We start from the raw sequence: 22589 nt of genomic DNA, 5'->3' as shown, positions 1-22589 counted from the left end.
CCCTCCTTTCCGTTTCTTATGGCCACTGCTTTATTTCAAGCCTTCAGCATTTTTTCACTTCGATTATTATTTCAGAGGCCTCTACAAGGGGCCCTACACCCTCTCAGGCCAGCTCTTTTCCCACAGTCCGCCAGAGTTACCCGTCTAAGATTCAAATGTGCTATGCCCTTCACACCTCCCCATCTTCTGTAAGATGACATTTAAGCTCCTTAGAATGATATACGAGGCCCTGCAAAGTATGGACCTAATGTCAACAGCCTCTCCTCTTCTTCTTTTTTTTTAGATTTTATTTATTTATTTGACAGAGAGAGAGCCAGCGAGAGAGGGAACACAAACAGGGGGAGTAGGAGAGGAAGAAGCAGGCTCCCAGCAGAGGAGCCTGATGTGGGGCTCAATCCCAGGACTCCGGGATCACGCCCTGAGCTGAAGGCAGACGCTTAACGACTGAGCCACCCAGGCGCCCCAACAACAGCCTCTCTTCTGATAGTCCCTTTCTGGAAAGCCAGGCCTCCAATCGTGCTGAAATGCTGTGTTCCGTCTTCTCTCTAGCCTTTTACAAATATTTTCTCTGCCTGGTATTCTTCTCCAATTCCCTTCTGACAGCTGGTTCATGCGGCATCTCCTCTAGGAAGCCCAGAAACACATTTCCAAGTCTCCTTTCCCCAGCTAGAGTCTGGTCTAGAACTTTCTTTTTCTTTCTTTTTTTTTTTTTTTTAAGATTTTATTTATTTATTTGACAGAGAGAGAGAGACAGCCAGTGAGAGAGGGAACACAAGCAGGGGGAGTGGGAGAGGAAGAAGCAGGCTCCCAGCGGAGGAGCCTGATGTGGGGCTCGATCCCAGAAGCCTGGGATCACACTCTGAGCCACCCAGGCGCCCCCGGTCTAGAACTTTCTTACAGCACTCCCAATAGCTGTCTTCACAAGGCTTTCTCTCCCATGAGACCTGGAGGCCCTGAAGGACAGGCGCCTTGCACCTGGCACAAGCTGGACACACGGTGGACACGCAGTTAATGCTTGCTGCATGAACGGACGGTCTGGGAGGGTGTTCGTAGAAGAGGAAGGGAACCGTCCACTCTTTCCTGTCAACCCCTTCTTACCCTTCCTCTCCTATTTTAGGGAACCTTCCCTAAACTATTTCCGGCCAACTGATCTAATCCCCATCGAACTATATCCTCCATCCCAGCTTCCCTCTGATAGGTTCCGACTTTACATAGTCATACTCAAGTTATGTTTTCTTTTCCCTTTGTGACTATTTCTTCAATCCAGTTTGTCTCAAGATCTCCCTCTCTTTCCTCTTTTTTTTTTTTTTTTGTTCAGTTGATTTACACTTCTCATGTACTATGTGTGAGTTCCCCTCTTTCAGCACCTGCTTCTCCGTCCCTCCATCACTCAAACCTCTCCTCCAAGGCCGTAGCCCCTGACCCTCACATGCACACCGTTTGTTCAGGACGAAAGCGGGGAGTCCCGCTTTGCTGTGGTTAGGTAGCCGAACTGTTTTAAGAACTGGATATTTGCAGACTTTGCTGGGGAATCAGACCTCACACCAAGCCTCAAAACGCGTGCGGAGCGCCGACGCCCGGTAAATGACAACTTCCAGTTCCTCTCCAAACCCCACGGCTCGCAGAGTCAGCCCCACAAGTGTCCCGAAGGCGGCACTGACTGAGGAGCGAGAGAGAAGGCCGCGCCGCGGGGCGGAACGCGCCGGGGAAGCCCCGCCGCCCGCCATCCCGCCCGCAGGAACCCCCGCCCCCGCGCCCCCGGCGCTCCCACAGCCGCGCCCGCCAGCTACGCGAGGACGCGGCGGCGTGCGCGCCGCCCGGGGGGCGGGGCCCGGGGGTCGCTGGGAGGTGGCGCGGGACGTGCGTGCGTGCGTGCGTGCGCGCTCGCGGTGGCGGCGGCGGATCGGAGAGGCCAGAGCCGGAGACCGAGCTGGGATCGGGCCCCGGGCGGGGGCGGTGCGAGCGGCACCGAGCGGACCCTGGGGGCGGGGACGGAGTTGGGGCGGGCGGGACTGGAGCGGAGCCCGGGAACGAGGCGGGAGGTCCCAGGGTCTCGGGTTGGGGGGGTGGAGCCGCACTTCGTCTCCGCGGGGGTGCCGGGACTCCGGCCGCAGTGCCGCCGCCATCACGGACTTCCTGTGGGACAAGCGCACGGGCCTCGCCGCCAGAACGGTGAGCGCGCGGGCTGGCGGGCCGCGGGGCCGCGCGGAAAGATGGCGACCGCGGGGCGGGCGGGGGCAGAGTGGGGTTGGGGGCCCGGCCGCGGGGCGCGAGGAGAGGAGGAGGGTAGAGCCCTGCGAAGCGGCGGACGTGAGGAGTAGGGAGGTGAGGAGGAAGACCGGCCTGCCCTAGGTGGACCCGGGAGGACCTATGGGATCTCGGGAGGGGCCGGAGTCGGGGAAGGGGCGATGGAGCGGGGGTGGGAGTGGTTCCCCAGATGGGAAGGAGCGGAACACCAAAGTTGGACCACGCCTGGGGACGAGGAGAACACCGCCGTGTCACTGGGAGCATATGCAAAGAGTTGGACTCGAGGAGTTGGTTCTGGGTTCTCGGAGTGAGAAAGGAGGGCGGGGGGAGGTTGATAAGTTGAGAAAGGTAACGTGGAGCTGCCTCGGGAGCGCAGGGGCCGCGAGGAACTGTGGTGGCGGTGTGTTGTGTGGTGAGGTGGTGTTCATGTGGCTGAGCTAAACAAGGTTGGATTACCTGGGAGAACGTGCGCTTGCATCTTTGCTACAGGCGTTGTTAGACCAGCGCCGAAACAAATATCACCGTCCTCCTCAGTTTGAGGAGGTCGGGAAGTGAAGCTCAGAATGAAAGCCAGATGTTGGAGTCATCAAGCCTTTCCACACCTAACCACCCGCCCCCCCACACACACACAAGGCTTCTGACCCTGGGCCTATTTAATTTTATTTTGTTCTTTATATTCTTATCTTTCTGGATTGTGATAGTGGTTTCTCTCTGATTTTTTTCCTTTAAGGAAAGAAGCATTTGAGCTCCATGCTATTCCAGTTCCAATAACTAACTGGAAGGGGGCCAGCTTTTAGCCAAGTAGTGCTGATATTAATTAAAAACCTGTAATTCAGTACTTCCTAAGCAGAAGAGGGGAGGAGCCAAATGGGAAGCTGACTGCAGCTTGGGGCCTCCTGTATTCAAAACTTTTAAGGGGGATTTGGCCAGTGGTGTGAGAGGTGTTTAAGACAGTTCAAGAGGTCAGACCCAAATCCCTGGAACTCGCTTATATTTGGTACATACTGCTATATGTAGGGATTCCTGCCCACAAGACAGAATGGTCTGGTTGGGAAGACAAGATACACTCATAATAATTGTAAAACATTTATCATGTTGATGTATACTAAAATGTTATTCTCGAGTTGTAAGGAACTCAGCAACAGATGTAGTTTAGATCCCAGCCAAGGATGACCTGTGGCAGTCTCCAGCAGTTACACAGTCTCACCTACAGTGAGCTGTGGCCCAGACCTGAAGTTCTTCCTGGAGCCGGGTTTGAGGAGAGTCAGTAGAGCAATGAGATGAAGGGGCTGGCCGGGGGGGGGGGGGGGGGGGGGGGAGGTTCCTAGAGTTTTCCACCAGAGTTTGTAGGTGATATATACCACACTCCACTAAAGAGAAATTATAAGCACAAGGAAGACCAAGGAAGTTGTAGGTCGTAAAATGAGGTAGAAGTAAAAGATCAGAGGGGGCGCCTGGGTGGAGCAGTCGTTGGGCATCTGCCTTCGGCTCAGGGCGTGGTCCCGGCGTTCTGGGATCGAGCCCCACATCAGGCTCTTCTGCTGGGAGCCTGCTTCTTCCTCTCCCACTCCCTCTGCTTGTGTTCCCTCTCTCGCTGGTTGTCTGTCTCTGTCAGATAAATAAATAAAATCTTTAAAAAGAAGAAGAAGTAAAAGAGCAGAAAGCAGCAGGCCTCGGCATGGAATTCTAGAAACTCGGAGCTTTTCCCCACTATTTCTGTTTTTCCTTCCCTTCTAGATGCCTCATCCCCGAAGGTACCATTCCTCAGAGCGAGGCAGCCGGGGCAGTTACCATGAGCACTATCGGAGCCGAAAGCACAAGAGACGAAGAAGCCGCTCCTGGTCAAGTAGCAGTGACCGGACCCGGCGGCGCCGGCGGGAAGACAGCTACCATGTCCGTTCCCGGAGGTGAGGCTTCAGAAGGAGGAACTCGTGTTCAAGGTCACTCATTTATTTATTAAACAAAGATTTATTGGTTACATGCTGAGCAGTTGGGGTAAGGTGATATTCAAGATCGTTAACAAAATAAGCCATTTGCTCCCTGCTGTTAAGATTGTTATCATGAAGGAAATATATAGTGAGGGGCTGAGGAAGCGTCCAGCAGGTTTGGTTGGAGTGGGGCGGGATGTGTAATTCAGGAAAAATTTCCTAGAGAACATGTCATCTAAGCTTGTCTGAAGGACAAGGGAGAAGGGTCTCAGGCAAAGGGAAAGGAGGTGCAGAAGACTAGGGTCCTGAGGTAGCTACTGATCTAACAGACAAGACGAAGTTAGGTCTGCCTGGTTTTAATAACAGCAGCATGTTCTGTGGGAGGGGTGAGTTAGGGGCAGTTTGGAGCAAAATTGCATGTTAGGAAAGAAATGGCTCTTTGCTCCATTCGTTATATTGCTGGGGGACAGGAGGCCCCCCGAGGCAGTAGTTTTGCCGATATCTTTTCGGAGGTCTTGGTGACACGGGGCTGTAGGGATCTTCCTCTGTGCTTAGTTTCTTCACTTCTCTGGTCCTCAGTCCTCAGAGTGACTTCACGAGTGTCTGAGAGCACGTTTTCTAGCATCACTCCTTGTCCTGTTGACGGAGGACCTTGTCGCATCCTGTGGCAAGGACCGTTCAGAGCAGATGCAGCTCACCGCTCTTTGTTGTCCCACAGCAGTTACGATGACCGCTCGTCGGACCGGAGGGTGTATGACCGGAGGTACTATGGCAGCTACAGGCGCAACGGCTGCAGCCGGGACCGGGGAGAAGCCTACTGTGAGCCTGACTACCGGCACTCCTACGAATACCACCGGGAGGACAGCAGTTACCGCAGCCAGCGCAGCAGCCGGAGGAAGCACAGGCGGCGGAGACGGCGCAGCCGGACCTTCAGCCGCTCATCTTCGGTGAGTGCCGGCCCTGGTCCTTCCCCCCCCCCCCACTCTTCTTCAGCCCCCTAGGACCCCGGTAAGTGAGAAGTATTCTTGTTCTCAGCTGAGCATTGGGGCATGAACACTGACGTGGGCACTGAGTCTGTCTACTCTCTCTCGGAAGCTCTCCAGCTCTTGGAGGGCCTGGAATCCGCTCTGGAGCTGGATGGGCACAGAGCACTGGTGGACCCCAGTGCCCTCCTTGGCATGCTGGGCTTACTGTGTTGGGAGCAGCTCCTGTGTCCCAGAGGCTTCCGCTCTCTTGTGGGGACCTTGCTTGTGAATAGCCTTTTTCCCACAAGCTCTGGGCTCCATGGCCCCCTCAGTAGGTGGGCTTGGGTGGGGGCAAAGGGAGATCTGTGCCTATCTGGAAGGGCATTGTGTAGAGCATGGGGTCGTGGGTGACACTGGCAACGACACCACTTCTCTGCTCTGCCCGTTCCTCTCCCTGTTCCCGTTTGGGTTTGGGGACTTGGGATTATGCGCCGCTCTCTCTTCTCACCCCGATCCGCCTTACTGCATCTGACGTGTTCCCTTCCACTGTCCCCCATCATCGTCTGTCCCCCCTGGCTGGGCGCCTGTGACCGGTGACCCCTCCACCACCCACCCCGCCTCCCTCCGGCCCCCGCTCCGACACCTGGCTTGCTCCGACCCCCCCCGCCCCCCGACAGCAGCACAGCAGCCGGAGAGCCAAGAGTGTAGAGGACGACGCTGAGGGCCACCTCATCTACCACGTCGGGGACTGGCTACAAGAGCGATGTACAAGCCAAATCGTAACAATCCTATAGCCTGTAATGGTCCCATAGCCATCCTAACGTCCCGAGCCAACCCAAGTCACAGCCTCTTGCCTTTCCTCAGTGGTGTTGTTTATCTGGGTGGTTTGAGTTGCTGTTGAGAATTGACCTCTGCTGTCCACTCCCAGCTCTCATGGCCCCTGGGTTAAAGGTGGTGGGAATCACGCAGGGGTGTTCTTCCCCTGTGACCATCTGTATCTGTTCCCCCTTCCTTCATCTCCTCACCCCAGGTTGCTGTACCCCTTTTTCTTCCAACTCAGCTCATTCCCCACCTTCTCTCCCTCCCTCTCCCCGACCCTGCTCTTTTTCATTTCAGATGAAATTGTAAGCACTTTGGGAGAGGGGACCTTTGGCCGAGTTGTACAATGTGTCGACCATCGCAGGTAACTTCAGCCCCCTCCCTCCCTGTTCCATACCTGCTAAGCATAAAGAGGTAGTGAGGGTTATCTGGGGCTTTTTTGCTGATTACCTGAGGGTAGGATTTCTTAATCCCTGGACATCCCCATTCAATCTCAGATGTTTTTGACGACCCAGCAAAAACCTCTTCTGCCATCCTACAGGGGTGGGGCTCGAGTTGCCCTGAAGATCATTAAGAATGTGGAAAAGTACAAGGAAGCAGCTCGGCTTGAAATCAACGTCCTGGAGAAAATCAATGAGAAGGACCCTGACAATAAGAAGTAAGCAGGCAAAGGAGTATGTGAGGCATCTGAGAGGCTCCGCTTCTATACAAGAACACCTTTCTGGCCTCGGTTAGGCAGGCAGGGGAGTCCTAGACCTACTCATCCATTCATTTTATGTTTTGTCATCTTAGACTAGTAGAACGGTAGGGCAGGAAGGGAGGGTCTGAAGTGCTGTCATCTGTTGCCTTTGTTTCCAGGGCAGTGCTCTGCAGTTTGGCCCCAGCCTGGGATGGCCTCTCTAGAGCTGTGGCCTGGAAATGGCCCTGAGACTGAGAATTAGTATTTTCATCAAAAAGTCATTTGAGCTTTCTGTGCTGATGGGGCCCCAGACATTTATATGTAATATCTCTGTACATGGGCCTTTTATAAGCTAAATGTAGAATAAGGGCATTAAGCAAAGACAAAAAAAGATGATCAGTATAAACGTGGTCTCACTGGTATCTGGTGGTCAGTGAATTTCAGGAGTGGGAGCTGGGGTCAGGGTTTAGGAATGAGTTTGACAATTCAGGGTCCACACTGGAGCCTGGCACCCAACTCTTCAGCCAGTGGAATTGTTTAACTAACATGCAGGAAAATGGTTTGAAGCTTGGCAGGTAGTAGCTCTCCTCTTGGGTTGGCCAGAAAGGCCATTCTTTCGCTGAACTGAGTATTGTTGGTGATGCTAGCTGGCGTGTTTTTGCACAAGCATATGGAATCAACAGCTTTGTGGTCTCTTCTTGTTGGAGGGGTGGTGGGCAGATGGGAGCTCATCAGACCTCCCCTCCCCCCATCTCTCTTCTCAGCCTCTGTGTGCAGATGTTTGACTGGTTTGACTACCATGGCCACATGTGCATCTCTTTCGAGCTTCTGGGCCTTAGCACCTTCGATTTCCTCAAAGACAACAACTACCTGCCCTACCCTGTCCACCAAGTGCGCCACATGGCCTTCCAGCTGTGCCAGGCTGTCAAGTGTGAGTGCGTTGGGCCTAGGTGCACTCGGGGCAGCCCCTCCCTCCGCTGGACCGCTTCTGTGTCCGTTTACACTGGTGGAGCCCCTCAGGTGTCAGCCTGATTACCTTCAGTTCTTCTACTCACTGTCCCGTGACAGCTCCTTCACTTGACTCCTTGACAGATGTCCTCACTGTCACTGAGGAGTCTTATTCCACATGCAATCTAACAGGAGCTGGAAGAGAAAGCTTCTGAAATCAAAGCATTTAATTACCTCTCTTTTCCTTCATTTCCGTTCTTCGGGAAGGTGTTAAGTCAGACTGCAAGCACAGAGAGACAAAAAGACTTCCCAAGCTAGAGGTTTATATTTGAGCTGAGATGCTCTCCATTTCCAGCAAAGCAGGTGGTAACAGGCACTAGTGCAACCGAGGAGCCAGTTGGGGAGTCCAGACAAGTACATGGTTCCTCTTGGGTTTTCATAACTATGCTGTCCTATGGAGTTGAGTTCACAGAATGTCAGATAGGCACATACGTCAAAAGACAAAAATAAAATGCATGGCAAACTATATACATCAGCTGAGAATTACATTTGTCTTACATTAATAAGCGTAGGGCTTCTTAGACCAGGCATTTCATTTGGATGTAGAGCAGAGAGCAGCCTAGTGGTTCTGGCCCTGCCTCCTCACCACCTTTGAGCCAGGTGACCAAACTTGGGGTCACAGGTGCTAGTTAGCCCTGGCCACCTGGACCAACACTGACTTGGCCTTCTCCCCTGCAGTCCTCCATGATAACAAGCTGACACATACGGACCTCAAGCCTGAAAATATTCTGTTTGTGAATTCAGACTATGAGCTCACCTACAATCTAGAGAAGGTAAGAGGGACAGGCAGCTATGCCATTTTTCCTTCCTTGTAACCCCTTTCTCGCCTCCCTTTCGCTTTCTCCCGTATTCTCTCCCAGTCTGGCTCTGAGTAAACCAGAGTACTAGAGTAGATTGAAAGGGAGAAATTGAAGACTTAAATTGGAAGAGAACGTGGAAGGAGGACCTCAGATAACTTTCCCATAGAATGCAAATGCTTCTAAGATACTTGGTTTGGACTTTCTTCCCTGTAAGGGAAGTTTAGTTTTCTTGACCTGTTTTCAGAAACGCTGTATACCAGTCACTTGGGAAAAGTCCAGATGCATAGGGACTTGCATGCTATGCCATGATCATTCCTTAATCGTTTCCCACTCCTAAATTATTTGCGGGATATGGGGGGAGCTGTAAAGCAGATTCTCCAGTGTGTATGGGAGCAAGCAGGAAGTCAAGGTACTTTTCTTAAGGCCTGAAAGCACTTTAGAGAATAGTGGTAAGAGTCTTGGTCCAAGGTGGCTGGGGTCCATCCTCTTCCTGCTCTGCTCCTAGAAACGAGACGAACGCAGTGTGAAGAGCACAGCTGTGCGGGTGGTGGACTTTGGCAGTGCCACCTTTGACCACGAACACCACAGTACCATTGTCTCCACTCGCCATTACCGGGCACCAGAGGTCATCCTCGGTAAGCAGGGGCAAGTGGGGCAACAAGGTTGTCCAAGTGTGAGTGTGGGTGGTGGGGAAGGGAGGGTCCCCTAAGCATCATAACAGCTTGTCCCTCCTATGCCCCCCCAGAGCTGGGCTGGTCACAGCCTTGTGATGTGTGGAGCATCGGCTGCATTATCTTTGAGTACTATGTTGGCTTCACACTGTTTCAGGTAAGTGGTGGGGTGTCTTCTCTAGCCACCTGGCATTCTCCTACCTGGTTTCTTTGTCTGCTGAGGGCCTGCCTGCTCACTGCACATTGCTTGTCATCCTGGAAGCTGGTCCTCAGCAGCTTGTTCCCAGTCCCATGCTCAGCTCTGTCTTTGTTTCCTAGACCCATGACAACAGAGAGCATCTAGCCATGATGGAAAGGATCTTGGGTCCTATCCCTTCCCGGATGATCCGAAAGACAAGGTGAACCTTTGGGGGGGGGGCTTAATTCTTTTGCTTTCTCTCCACAAACTTGATCTGTTTCACATCATTTTCTTTTTTCTTTGACACCTTCCCTCACCCCCAGCTACTCTCAGATGGGGGAATAAGGGAAGTATCCCACAGCAAAAGGAACCTCCTGACCCCTCAACCTCCCCTTCCTCTCTAGGAAGCAGAAATATTTTTATCGGGGTCGCCTGGATTGGGATGAGAACACATCAGCTGGGCGCTACGTACGAGAAAACTGCAAACCACTGCGGGTGAGCCAGGCAGGGGTGAGATAGTGTCTACCACCCAAAGGTCATTTCCTTCCTAAGGTGCTTTTGCCCCTGGAAGGCAATTCACAAGCAGAGTTAGGAAGGGGGAAAACTGAAAGAAGACATCTGTGGTCAATAGAAGAGAGATAAGGGAGTGGTTTTGTGGAGGGAAGGAGGTTAGACAGCCATGTGTTTCTTGAGCCTACCAGAAATCGAAGCAGTGTCCTGGATTCTTTAGGTCAGACAGAAAAGAATAAACTACCTTTGAACAGCTTACATTTTAATGCGGAGCTAAGAAGATTCATGAAGTTGACAAAGATATACACATAGAACTTTCAAAGTATGAAGGAAGGAATTGTACTAGTGGGAAGGTAGGTCGAGCAGTAACCTCAGGAATGCCGGTCAGGGAGTGCCCGTGCTAAGGTCGTATGCATCGTAGTACTCGTAATGGCAGAGCCTTGGTCCTCCGAGAATGAAAGCTAGGGCCTTGAAGAAAATGGCAGGACTTGTAAGGCATTGTGCCTCACCTTTTTCCTGCCCTTCACCACCAGCGGTATCTGACCTCAGAGGCAGAGGAACACCACCAGCTCTTCGATCTGATTGAAAGCATGCTAGAGTATGAACCTGCTAAGCGGTTGACCTTGGGTGAAGCCCTTCAGCATCCTTTCTTCGCCCGCCTTCGGGCTGAGCCACCCAACACCAAGTTGTGGGACTCCAGTCGGGATATCAGTCGGTGACAATCAGGCCCTGGGCCCCCTGCGTCTCCTCCAGCAGTGGGTGTCCAGTCCAGGACACTGGTGCTTTTTTATACAAGAGAACAGAGCCGGGGCCTGCCCCTTCCTCCTGGCTCCCTGTATACCTGTGAATATGTGAAATAGTGTAAATATGGAAGAACTTGTACCTGTTGCTCCCCCCCCAGCCTTGTACAGAACGCTGTTCCATCCCACACATTTCCCACCCTCCCCTGCCCTCTCACAGTGGAGTTGGACGGGGGCAGGAGGAGGTAACCAGGTGGCACCTATCCCATGTTTTATAAGGAATTTTGTACAGTCTTTGTGAAATAAAAATGACGTGCTTCATCGGACCCCCACCCCTGGAGTTTGAGGTGTGGGATGCTGGGCTGGAGGGATGGAAAGATGGGCAGCCCTTCCGAGTTTGTTGGTGAAGGGAGTCCATCTTACCCTCCCAAGTCCGCCGAGCCCACCGCCCGCGGATCCCCGGTTGTCTCAGGAGGGTGGTGAAGGGTGGGGTGCTTCTTGCGGGTTAGAACCGAGGCACTTCTGCCATCCAGCGGGGTGAGCGTTGGGGAAGGTCCGGCCGCGGTGGCCACGGGGCGGGAGCCCAGGCTAACCTATAGGTCGGGGGAGGGAAAGCGGCCAGCGCCGGAGGCAGGACTCCCGCCGGACGTCTGGGTAAAGTGGGCCGGGACCCCGCCGCGGGGCCTGCCGGGAGCAGTAGTTCGTTAGTGGGCCTGGCCGCGCAAGGGGGAGGCGGGGTCTGGCGTCACGTGGGGCCCTTCCGTCTTCGCCCGTAGCCGAGGCGCAGGCGCAGCCCGCCGCCGCTGCGGGGATCCTCGGGGCCCTTCCGGCCTTCGCGGCCAATCCGTGCACAGCCGAGCGGGCGGACCGGGAGGAGTGGAGGGAGCTCCGGGAGCCGCCGCCGCCGCCGCCGCCGCGCAGGGGCGTGGAGGGCAGGGGCGGCCCAGGCCGCAATTGCAAACATGGCTCAGAGCAGAGACGGCGGAAACCCCTTCGCCGGGCCCGGCGAGCTTGACAACCCCTTTCAGGTGACGCGCGGGCCTTCTTTGGCTAGCTCGGTCGACTCTTCTCGGTTCTGGACAGGCCAACTTGTCTTCCCATTTCTGACATTTGTTCCGGGGAAGGGCCGCCACGTGGGGGTGACGGTGACTCCAGACCAGTGAGCACCCTGGTCTCTATAAGGCACCCTGCCCCTATAAGGAGCTGGTGCTAGCAGTGTGGGGTGAAGGATTGGGGGCAGATGTTGGAACAGCAGCGTGGCCTCCGACGTGCAGTGCTTGGAGCCACAGGCATCAGAAGAGGCCCCAGGGAGCCCCCCCCCAGAGGCACCAGCTGAACCCCAGCTGAGCCCCAGCTCTGCCCACAGGACCCAGCTGTGATCCAGCACCGACCCAGCCCGCAGTATGCCACCCTTGACGTCTACAACCCCTTTGAGACCCGGGAGGTGAGATTCTGGGGAGCTCAGGATGGCAGGGAAGGAAGGAGAAGGTGTGCCTGTAAGCCCACTCTGGCAGGATACAGGGGACTTTCCTGCATGCAAAGGATTTTAGCCCCTAGAGAGAGGCCAGTCTGCCATGGCTTGCCTAACCCTTCTGGGGACACGAGGGCCAATGATCCCATTTGAGCTCTAAGCCTCAGTCCTGGGAGGACTTGGAGACTGGCAGCACCTGAACCAAGGCTGTGTCTGAGGAGGCTTCTTTGAAGCAAATAAAGAATGGGGCTGGTAGGAGTTGAGGAGAAAACCAGTTATGCTTAGGCATGCGTTTAGAGGGTGTAGAATGAGAAGGACCAGACCTGTTTATCCCACGGAATAGAAAATGTTGAGAGCTTTAAAAAGTGAAGGGGGTGGGTTCGTAGATGAGTGCCTTGAGTCCTGGCTAAGGGATAGGATGTGGGGGGTGACGAAGGCTACTGCAGCTTAGGGAAGAGTTCTCTGACAGAGGTTCAACTCTCCGGGGGAGAGGCTGGGGAATGGGTTCTGGATCGAAAGGTACTCAGGCAGACTCGAAATACCTGCATTGGGAGGGACTAGGTGATCCCTAAAGTCTTTTCCAAAACCAACAGCCCCCACCAGCCTATGAGCCTCCTGCCCCTGCCCCGTTGCCTCCACCCTCGGCTCCCTCTTTGCAGTCCTCGAGAAAGCTCAGCCCTACAGAACCCAAAAACTATGGCTCCTACAGCACCCAGGTAAACAGGGTGTGGGGATGGGGGAGTGGAGGCCGGATCTGGGCCCAGGACTCACATCTCCCTCTGCGGTACTGGGTAGGCTTCCGCTGCCGCAGCCACGGCTGAGCTACTAAAGAAGCAGGAGGAGCTCAACCGGAAAGCAGAGGAGCTGGACCGGAGGGAGCGGGAGCTGCAGCATGCTGCCCTGGGGGGCACAGCTGGTAAGTGGGTTCTTGGGGGAGGGGGATGAGGGGGCATTTGGCACTTTTAAGGAGCAAAAAGAACCTAAGAGTGTGAGCTCTGGGGCTGCATTGCTGAGTTTGAATTTGGGTGCTATTATTTACTACCTATGAGCTCTTTAGATAAGTTACTTGATCTTGAGTGCCTCAGTTTCCTTACTTGTAAGACAGAGGTAATATTTGCACCCATTTGACAGGACTTTTGTGGCAGTTAAATAAGGTCATCCATTCAGAGTGTTTTGCATAATGCCTAGAAGTTGTGAATAATAGTAAACACCATCAACACTGGTTTTGCTACTCTCCCTCGTCTCCGTGGACCCCGAGTTGGAGACGGGAGAGAGGACCTGGGGGGGAAGGGAGGGTTGACTCCTTTGTTGGTCTCTGCCTCATGTCTCAGGTTCTCCTGCTCTTTTTCTGCCTTATAGCTCGACAGAACAATTGGCCCCCTCTGCCTTCTTTTTGCCCAGTCCAGCCCTGCTTTTTCCAGGACATCCCCGTGGAGATCCCCCAGGAATTTCAGAAGACCGTGTCGACCATGTACTACCTCTGGATGTGTGAGTAGTAAAAAGCCTTTTTCGGAGGAGCAGTAAAGGGAGTGACTTTACGTCTTTTCTGCCCCGGAACCCACTTACCTAGAACTCAGCATTGCATCTCTGCTCAGCTTCTGAGTTTAAGGCTAGTTTCTCCAGGAATTTTCCTGGGTTACTCCTTTCATAGTATTTAGAACTTGGTCTCCCACCTTTAGAAAACATATGTTCTTGTGCTCTTCTCTCTCTTATCCTCCTACATAAATGTTTTCCGAGTCCTTTAAACATCTTTGCAAAGGTGATCACGTGTGCTCTGTCTCCGCTGTTGAGTTGAGGATTTTGTGAGGGCAGAAGCTTCCCTTCCTTACTCTGCCATATTTGGTGAGGGTTGTGTGGTGGGCTTCCGGGGGAAGGAGCTGTCGTTGCAGTCCATGCTCATTATCCTGTACCCCCATCCCTTAGGCAGCACGCTGGCTCTTCTCCTGAATTTTCTTGCCTGCCTGGCCAGCTTCTGTGTGGAGACCAGCAATGGCTCGGGCTTTGGACTCTCTATCCTCTGGGTCCTCCTTTTCACTCCCTGCTCCTTTGTGTGCTGGTACCGCCCCATGTATAAGGCTTTCCGGTAAGTTGAGGGGTGGGGGTGGTGGAGAACCCGGCATGGGCCCCACATCTGCTGCTCCTGCCCTAATTCTTCTCCCCCTCTCCCCACTTTTCGTGCCCGCAGGAGTGACAGTTCATTCAATTTCTTCGTTTTCTTCTTCATTTTCTTCGTCCAGGATGTTCTCTTTGTCCTCCAGGCCATTGGCATCCCAGGTTGGGGCTTCAGGTCTGTGAGGCTGCCCTCCACCCCCCTTCCCCTGTGCTTCTAGACCAAGTCAGCACTTGGTACTGGAGTAGGAGTTGCTCAGAAGAAGGAAATGTGGTTTTTGTCCTCAGCAGGTGCTCGTTAATGACAGAAACACGACCTACTTCCAGGATGGGGAGAGCCCAGTCAGAACTCCAGACAGGCCTAGGTTTGGGGGAGGAAAAGTACATGTGGTCAGTCTGAGAGGGCTTCCTAGAGAAAGCGTGTGTGAGCACTTCTGAAGGGGGGATGGAGACTCTCAACAGAAAGGGCTGTTGGGACTGAGGATGCCATAGAAGGGCCTGGAGAGCTAGGAGCCAGTTGCTGGGAAGCTGGAATTAAACTTTGAGGAGAGTGGATATGGTTTGGGATTGGGGTACTCGGAAAGCTGCCAGATGGACAGGGGCGTGGACCCGGTGGGTGGGTGGGTGGGTGGGACGTCTGCTAGGCAGGGGAGAAGCTGGGAGGACGGAACCGCTCTGAGCGCCCCCTCTTCACTGCCGCGCTCTCCCTCCCGGCAGCGGCTGGATCTCCGCTCTGGTGGTGGTGAAGGCCAACAAGGCCGTGGCCGGGCTCATGCTGCTGGTCGCCCTGTTCTTCACTGGCATCGCCGTGCTGGGGATTGTGATGCTTAAGCGGGTGAGGGCTGCGCGGAAGGCGGGGCCGGAGCAGCGGCATCATGTGCCCCTGGGGGCCTGGCCGGGCTAGCTGATGGGCAGGTTCTCAGCTAATGGACCTGAGGGCGGGGTGTTGGGAGGGAGCCAAGAAGGGAGCGCCAAGCGCAGTGAGCTGGTGCCGGGGTTGGGGTGGGGTCCCAGCGGCGAGCGCACCGTAGTCATCTCCGCCGTCTCCTTGCAGATCCACTCCTTGTACCGCCGCACGGGGGCCAGCTTTCAGAAGGCCCAGCAGGAATTTGCCGCGGGGGTCTTCTCCAACCCCGCCGTGCGAACCGCCGCTGCCAACGCAGCCGCCGGGGCTGCCGAAAATGCCTTCCGAGCCCCGTGACCCCTACAGGGATGCCCTGGCCCTGCCACTGGAGGGAGCTCACTTAGCCCCCATCCCTGACGTCTATGGGACTTGGTGAGACATCACTACTAGGGGTCCCCTCTCCAGTGCCCCCAATCCCGCAGCCACGACTGCTGACCCTGACTTAGGGGTGCGGGGAGCCCACTGTGACCCAGTCTCTCTCCCCCCGCCACCCCCTAATTAGGCCACACTACTGCCACCTCTTACACACCCCAACCCAGCTTCCCTCTGCTGTGCCAAGGCTGTCGCTTCGGTTATTTAATAAAAAGAAAGTGGAACTGGAATTCAAATCCGCGTTTCTGGAATTTTTATTGGGAACTAGGCCACTGGAAGAGAGAAGGGACTGGAGCGGAAGCAGCATGTAAAGTCCGGGGGATGGGGGAGGTCGGGCAGGGCTTCGGAGCCCGCAGGAGCTGCCGAGGGCGGGGCGGCGGGGCTGCGCGGTTGGGCTACCGACCCGGAAGGCGCCGCCGCCTCTACTAGGGACGCAGCGGACCCGGGGCCCCAGAGGCTGGGCGGGCTGAGGTCGGGCCCCTGGCCCGGGGAGGCCGGGGAGCGCCCCCTCTGCCCCAAGCCTACGGGCGGACGCCGGCTCCCGGGGTGCCCCGCGCAGCCCCGCCCCACCCCCGCTCCCCTGCCCCCCTGCCCCGGGCCCGCGGGCGGACGCCGGCTCCGGGGGTGCCCCGCGCAGCCCCGCCCCACCCCCGCCCCCCTGCACCGGGCCCGCGGGCGGATGCCGGCTCCCGGGGTGCCCCGCGCAGCCCCGCCCCACCCCCGCCCCCCTGCACCCGGCTTGCGGGCCGACGCCGGCTCCCGGGGTGCACCGCGCAGCCCCGCCCCCGCCCCGCCCCCGCCGCCGGGCAGGACCTGCCGCCGCCCGGGCTGGGGAGCGCAGCGTGTGGGCTGGGGGGGGGGCGGAGTAGCGGGGCCCCCAGCCCGCGGCGTCCCGGCTTCTCCTCGCCAGACGGTGTCGGACCCCAGGACCCCTGTCCTCTTCTTCCCACCCTCCTCGCCTGTACCCTCCCCACCCTCCCCCGGGTTCCCGACCGCGGCCTCTCCTCACGCCTGGACCTGCCCTTCTCGGCGCCCCTGTTCTCCAGGGAGATGCGATGAGCCGGCGCCCCCGCGTCCTCATCGCCGTCCCGGGCACGGTGCCCGTCCGGTGCCCGCGGTGGGGAGGGAGCCCCCGGCGACCCCTCCGCGACGCCCCTCACTTGGGCCCCCGCCCAGCTGGAGGCCCTGGGCCATGCCCCAGGGGACCCATCCGGGAGGCGGGCTCTAGAGCAGAGAGGGTGGAGAGGAGGGAGGACGGGGCCTTGGGCGCCTCTGAGATGCTCCCAAGAGCCAGTGGAGGCCGAGCGAGGCGCAGGCAACCGGGCGGCAGGCATGATGCCCTCGCCCAGTGACTCCAGCCGCTCACTGACCAGCCGACCCAGCACCCGGGGCCTTACCCACCTTCGCCTCCACCGACCCTGGCTGCAGGCCCTGCTCACGCTGGGGCTGGCCCAGGTGCTCCTGGGCGTCCTGGTGGTCACCTTCAGCATGGTGGCCTCCTCTGTCACCACCACTGAGAGCATCAAGAGGTCCTGCCCATCTTGGGCTGGATTCTCGGTGAGTTGGGCGCACAGTCGTTGGGTGGGGTAGGCTCCTGGGGCCCCACCCCTCCACACTAGCTGCCAGTCCAAATGCTGGCCTCTCCTCCCTCTTCTGGGCAGCTGTCTTCTTACAGGGCTGGGCACTCCCTGTGGTGAGGGGCTCACTCGTGCCTCCCCCTTGCCAGGCTGAGCCTGTACCCACTCTGTCCCCAGCTGGCGTTCTCCGGGGTGGTTGGCGTTGTGTCTTGGAAGCGGCCATTCACTTTAGTGGTAGGTGGTAGGGTCTGGTGCTCACTGGCAGGAGGTGCCCAGCGCCTGAGGGGACGCCTGCATATGCCCCTGAGAAGGGAGGGAACTGGCTGTGCAGTTCACGGCAGCCGGGCATGGATGTGTGTGAAGGGGGTGGCCCCATCCATGGTCGAGGGTACCCCCGAGGGCTGCAGCCCTGAGTGTGCGCCTGTTTCCCCCAGATCTCCTTCTTCTCCCTGCTTTCGGTGCTCTGTGTCATGCTCAGCATGGCTGGCTCTGTCCTCTCCTGTAAGAATGCTCAGCTGGCCCGAGACTTCCAAGAGTGCTCCATGGTGAGACTGAGGAGGGAGGGCCGGAAAGAACTGGCGGGGGGAGGTGTGCGGGACACCTGGGTCTGTCCTGACTTGTCCCCCCCTTCTGCCACTCAGGAAGGAAAGGTCTGTGTGTGCTGCCCCTCTGTCCCCCTCCTCCGGCCCTGTCCAGAGTCGGGGCAGGAACTGAAACTTGCCCCTAACTCCACCTGTGACGAAGCCCGAGGAGCCCTCAAGGTGATTGTGCACGCCGCGCCTCAGCCATCCTTTCTCCCCCACCATCTCCCTGGTTTTCACCTTTGCCTCCCCTTGCGGAGTCCTTACCGCCCAGAACTTGTGGGATTCAGCCCTCCCCAGGCCCCGCTCACATCCCTCTCTCTCTCTTGCTTTCAGAACCTGCTATTCAGCGTCTGTGGGCTCACCATTTGTGCCGCCATCATCTGTACCCTCTCAGCCATCGTCTGCTGCATCCAAATCTTCTCCCTGGACCTTGTGCACACGGTGAGGGGAGCCAGGGTCAAAGCCAAGCAGGTGTGATGGGAGGCAGGGGTTTGTGTGCTGGGACTGGGCTTGCGGGGATGATGGCTACGGTGCCGGCTTCTGAGTGTCAGGGGCTGTGGCTTGTGTATTAGGCACATCTAGTGTAGGGATGTTTGGGGGGGGGGTTCAAGGAAGGGTGAGGAGGGGAAGGATGGGGAGCTAGAGAGATACATGATACTAGTCAGCCCAGGGAACGGACATTAGAGAATGAGACTACAGGTTGGGTGGAGTCCAGAAGATCCCAGATGGGGACAAGGATAAAGGGTTGATGTTCTAGTGGAGGCAGAGAACAGGTGGAAATTCTGGATGTAGGTGGAGCCGTAAAGTGGAGGACTTTCTAGACGATTGGGGCAGAGAGAAGAGGAGCTGGTCCTGGCTGAGGGAGGGGGCAGGGCCAGGAGAATGTGGAGGAGTGTGGGAGCCTAGGAGCTGCATTCCCAGAAGCCAGGCCTGCTGACCTCCTTGCTCCCCAGCAGCTGGCCCCTGAGCGCTCAGTCTCAGGCCCCTTGGGGCCTCTGGGCTGTACATCGTCGCCCCCAGCCCCTCTCCTCCACACCATGCTGGACTTGGAGGAATTTGTCCCACCAGTGCCCCCTCCGCCCTACTACCCCCCAGAGTATACCTGCAGCTCGGAGACAGATGCGCAGAGGTGAGGCCTGGTGGGGTCCTGGCTGGGGGACTGAGGAAGGGGGCTTGGGGCAGAGGTGAGGCCTGGTGGGGTCCTGCCTGGGGACTGAGGAAGAGGGCTTGGGGCAGAGGTGAGGCCTGGCGGGGTCCTGCCTGGGGACTGAGGAAGGGGGCTTGGGGCTGTAGCCTGGATTGCTGGGGAGGGGGCTCTGTGGATGAGGAGTGCTTTTCCAGGCTCTTTCCTTTCACCCATCCTGCCAGCATCACCTACAATGGCTCCATGGACAGCCCAGTGCCCTTGTACCCTACGGATTGCCCCCCTTCTTATGAGGCCGTCATGGGGCTACGAGGAGACAGCCAGGTGAGAGCAGGGCTCGGTGTGGCCTGGGGAGCTGGCGATTGAGCCTGAGGGAGCTGCTGTCGCTGGACAAAGAAGAAAGTAGTCCTCACCGGTCTTTGTAGCACCAGCACATGCATGGTCATCTGGTCTTCCCTAGAGCCTGGGGCGGGGTGGGGGGGACTATTATTTGTATTTCACAGATGTGGAAACTGAGGCCCACATAACTGACCTGTACAGGGTGCCAAAGCTGGACGGAAGGCTAGGTGTTCAGCGCGCTGTCCAGCACACGGCACACGGGGTGGCCACATTAGCCTGTCGGGCCGGCCCCCTGACACTCGGGTTTTCTGCAGGCCACTCTGTTTGATCCTCAGCTTCACGATGGCTCCTGCATCTGCGAGCAGGTGGCCTCCATCGTAGATGGTGAGCAAAAGCTGGGGAGGGTGGACGAGGGCTGGGCTGCCTGGGAGAGCCGCGCTGGGTGGGGTGCTGGACTTGATCTGCCTGCCCCGAGGTAGATCTGATGGGCTGCGAAAAGACTGGCGCGCCCCACGCCCCGTGCTGCCCACAGTGTCCATGGACAGCGGGTCTCTGGTGCTGTCGGCCATCGGCGACCTCCCTGGGGGCTCGAGCCCGTCGGAGGACTCGTGCCTGCTGGAGCTGCAGGGCTCCGTGCGCTCCGTCGACTACGTGCTCTTCCGCTCCATTCAGCGCAGCCGCGCCGGCTACTGCCTCAGCCTGGACTGCGGCCTGCGTGGCCCCTTTGAGGACAGCCCCCTGCCACGGCGGCCCCCGAGGGCCGCCCGCTCCTACTCCTGCTCTGCCCCCGAGCCCCCACCCCCGCTGGGGGCCCCAACGGCCGCCCGCAGCTGCCACCGGCTGGAAGGCTGGCCGCCCTGGGTGGGACCCTGCTTCCCCGAGCTGAGGCGACGGGTCCCCCGGGGAGGCGGCCGGGGAGGCGGCCGGCCCGCTGCAGCCCCTCCCGCCCGCGCCCCCACTCGCCGCTTCAGCGACAGCTCAGGTTCCCTCACCCCCCCGGGGCACCGGCCTCCTCATCCGGCTCCCCCACCACCGCTGCTGCTGCCGCGGTCCCACAGCGACCCAGGCATCACCACCTCCAGCGACACCGGTGAGCACCCCCCACCCCCGGGCTCAGGAGCCCGTAAAGGCAGGGGAGTTAGAGGGCCAGGACACTGTTGAGGTCCCCAAGGAGGATGGGGCGAGTTCAGACCTGCCGTAGACACTCCTGAGTGCTCACCTCCTAAAAACACGCCGTCAGTAGCTGAGCGGCTGAAAGAGGCGGCTACAGTTTCCTGTTACCCACCGCCCCCAGGCCTCAGCTTCCCGCCTGTTCACCAGGCACAGTGGCGGCCCCTCAGCCAGGTGCAGGGGTTCCTGAGGGCCGAGGTGACTCGAGTAGAAACAGCAGTAGCGCACTGGGTACTGGCGGGACGCAGCCGCCAGGGAGACCGCCTTAGTCCCTGTCTTGCTGGGCTACATGGTCTTGCTGTGGTGGATGTGGCAGAGGCGATGCCCCCTTGGTTGAGGACGGAGTGGGGGCTGGGAGAGCTCCTCTGGGTTTGAGACTCCCCCGGGAGGGCGTGTTCACTGGCCACTTCCCTCCCTCTCCTCCCCAGCTGACTTCAGGGACCTTTATACCAAAGTGCTCGAGGAAGAAGCTGCTTCCGTTTCCTCTGCAGATACAGGTCAGGCGTCTGGTTGGTGGGGAGGGGGGGGATTAGGGGAGGGCTGCCTGGCCCTCCGTGCACCTCCCTTCCCACCTTCTCTCTCTCCAGGGCTCTGCTCTGAAGCCTGCCTCTTCCGTCTAGCCCGCTGCCCTTCACCCAAGTTGCTACGTGCCCACTCAGCTGAGAAACGGCGCCCCGTGCCCACCTTTCAAAAGGTCCCCCTGCCCTCGGGCCCTGCACCTGCCCACTCCCTGGGAGACCTGAAGAACAGCTGGCCAGGCCGAGGCTTGGTCACTCGTTTCTTCCAGATGTCCAAGAAGGCCCCAGACCCCAGCGGGAATGGAGCCCATGGGCTTAAGCAGGTAAGAGTTAGGGGCATCTGGGAAGATACCCAGGAAAAAGCCTGGAGCTTCAGGCTGAGCCACACTGATGCCCTGTCCTGTGTCCCTCCTCTAGGTGCCCCGGAGCCCGTGGGGCCGGCCAGGCCGAGAGAGCCTCCACCTTCGAAGCTGTGGCGACCTGAGCTCCGGCTCTTCCCTGCGGCGCCTCCTCTCTGGCCGCCGGCTGGAGCGCGGTACCCGCCCCCACAGCCTCAGCCTCAACGGGGGCAGCCGGGAGACTGGGCTCTGACCCAGGATTCTTGCCACTCTGAACAGATCCAGATGAATGCTGGGGCCACGGGCACCCCCCAGCACCCCGTGCACTGGCTGACACAAAAAGAAACCCGCTGAACACCCCCAGAAGTGTCCCTTTGCCTTCTACCTCTGGGAGCTCCTGCTGCTTGCCTCTGTGCCTCGGGACTGGGAGAGCTTATGTCCTGTGCTGCATGGGTATTGGGTATTCAGGCTGTTGGGGGGAGAGGCCCTTGCTTACCGCATCGGAAGAGGAAGATAAAGTCCTACCCCCAGCATGAGCGAGCTGTCCGATTGGACAGGGGCACTCTGGCCAGGGCAAAGGCATGTCCCAGGGCTTGTGCATAGGGGGCTGTGTGCCTGTGCAATGGGGTGGTAAGGCGTGAAGAGTCGGAGAAATCTGGGTGGCTCTCAGCTCTGCCACCTCTAGCTGCATGACCTTGGGCAAAGTATTTAACCTCAATTGCCTGATCCGTAAAACATTGTGAAGATGAAATAAGACTTCAATAAATTTCAGTGTTCCCCTTCTCTTCTGGATCATTCTTTGTCACCACGGAAATCTGTTCTGGAATCTCTCAGAGTTAAGGAACTCTCTCAAGACATTTATTTCCAGCTATCTATCTCTCTGCTCCCTGTCATAGCAAAATGTTTTCTCTCTGCCTTTCCTCCTCTTCTTGGAACACTCCCGTCAGGCTCCATCCCCACCTCTCCCTAGGCACTGTCCTTGAAAAAGTGTGCAGTAACCAAAAAAGGTATCAGACCCAGTGGCCATTTCTCTGCCTGCAGCTCACTTGACTCGTGAGAAACCTTTAAGCCAGATAACGTGCATCTCTTCTCTTGAATTTTGCTCTTTCTGTCTTTGAAGACATCATACAACTTTTCCTCTCTACCCTTTCGGTTTCCTTTGCCAGCTCCTACCCCTGTGCTGGGCCGTTTGATGCTGGAGAACCCAGGGTTTTCCCCCTTGGCCCTCTTCTAGTTTCTGCCTACAAGTGGCACTACCAAAATCCATGGCTTTAAATACCATCTACCCACCCATGCATAACTTTCTCCTTGATCCCTCTCCAGGAGCTCCAACCTCCAAATTGACATTTCTGCCTGGATGTCCAAGGGACGTCTCAGACTCACCATGGCCACAGATGAACTTTGAGTCCCATCCCCAGCACCCGTTCTCATCTCAATAAACAGCACCACCATTCACCCGGTTGCACATTCCAAAAGCTTGGGAATCATTCTGATTTTATCTTTCCCCTCATCCAACAC

General features: G+C 57.3%; 3 protein-coding genes across 9 annotated transcripts; all 3 read left to right on the top strand.

Annotated features, from left to right (window-relative positions):
• Positions 1–1896: 1896 nt before the first annotated feature.
• Positions 1897–10871, top strand: CLK2 (CDC like kinase 2). Of its 4 annotated transcripts, none has more exons than XM_087854905.1 (13): positions 1897–2172; positions 3985–4154; positions 4897–5122; positions 5821–5905; positions 6257–6323; positions 6501–6617; positions 7403–7569; positions 8325–8419; positions 8952–9081; positions 9192–9274; positions 9436–9515; positions 9700–9790; positions 10339–10871. In XM_087854905.1, exons 2-13 carry the CDS (start codon positions 3985–3987, stop codon positions 10522–10524), a joined length of 1497 nt encoding a protein of 498 aa, XP_087711031.1. In that variant the 5' UTR covers positions 1897–2172; the 3' UTR covers positions 10525–10871. The 4 variants fall into 4 exon arrangements, with proteins under 4 accessions (XP_087711031.1, XP_087711026.1, XP_087711023.1 ...); XM_087854900.1 differs by having other exon boundaries at positions 5818–5905; XM_087854897.1 differs by having other exon boundaries at positions 1898–2172; positions 4894–5122.
• A 460-nt stretch (positions 10872–11331) lies between these two features.
• Positions 11332–15637, top strand: SCAMP3 (secretory carrier membrane protein 3). Its single transcript, XM_045784203.2, has 9 exons — positions 11332–11573; positions 11912–11989; positions 12610–12732; positions 12812–12932; positions 13376–13504; positions 13940–14099; positions 14202–14303; positions 14843–14960; positions 15180–15637. The coding sequence occupies exons 1-9, from the start codon at positions 11508–11510 to the stop codon at positions 15324–15326; spliced, it is 1044 nt and encodes a 347-aa protein (XP_045640159.1). The 5' UTR covers positions 11332–11507; the 3' UTR covers positions 15327–15637.
• Positions 15638–16186: 549 nt separating this feature from the next.
• ENTREP3 (endosomal transmembrane epsin interactor 3) lies at positions 16187–21854 on the top strand. 4 transcript variants are annotated; one of them, XM_045784134.2, is made up of 12 exons: positions 16187–16958; positions 17156–17212; positions 17413–17523; positions 17620–17739; positions 17896–18003; positions 18519–18691; positions 18931–19030; positions 19360–19429; positions 19578–20135; positions 20644–20712; positions 20803–21056; positions 21151–21854. In XM_045784134.2, exons 1-12 carry the CDS (start codon positions 16734–16736, stop codon positions 21322–21324), a joined length of 2019 nt encoding a protein of 672 aa, XP_045640090.2. In that variant the 5' UTR covers positions 16187–16733; the 3' UTR covers positions 21325–21854. The 4 variants fall into 4 exon arrangements, with proteins under 4 accessions (XP_045640090.2, XP_045640091.2, XP_045640089.2 ...); XM_045784135.2 differs by having other exon boundaries at positions 18516–18691; positions 20836–21056; XM_045784133.2 differs by having other exon boundaries at positions 18516–18691.
• Positions 21855–22589: the final 735 nt, after the last annotated feature.

This window comes from Ursus americanus, chromosome 2, assembly GCF_024610735.1.
Source record: "Ursus americanus isolate L20-20 chromosome 2, mUrsAme1.1.p, whole genome shotgun sequence".
NCBI lineage: Eukaryota > Metazoa > Chordata > Mammalia > Carnivora > Ursidae > Ursus > Ursus americanus.
Note: the sequence above shows the minus strand (reverse complement) of the source record. Positions and strands in the feature narration are given on the sequence as shown.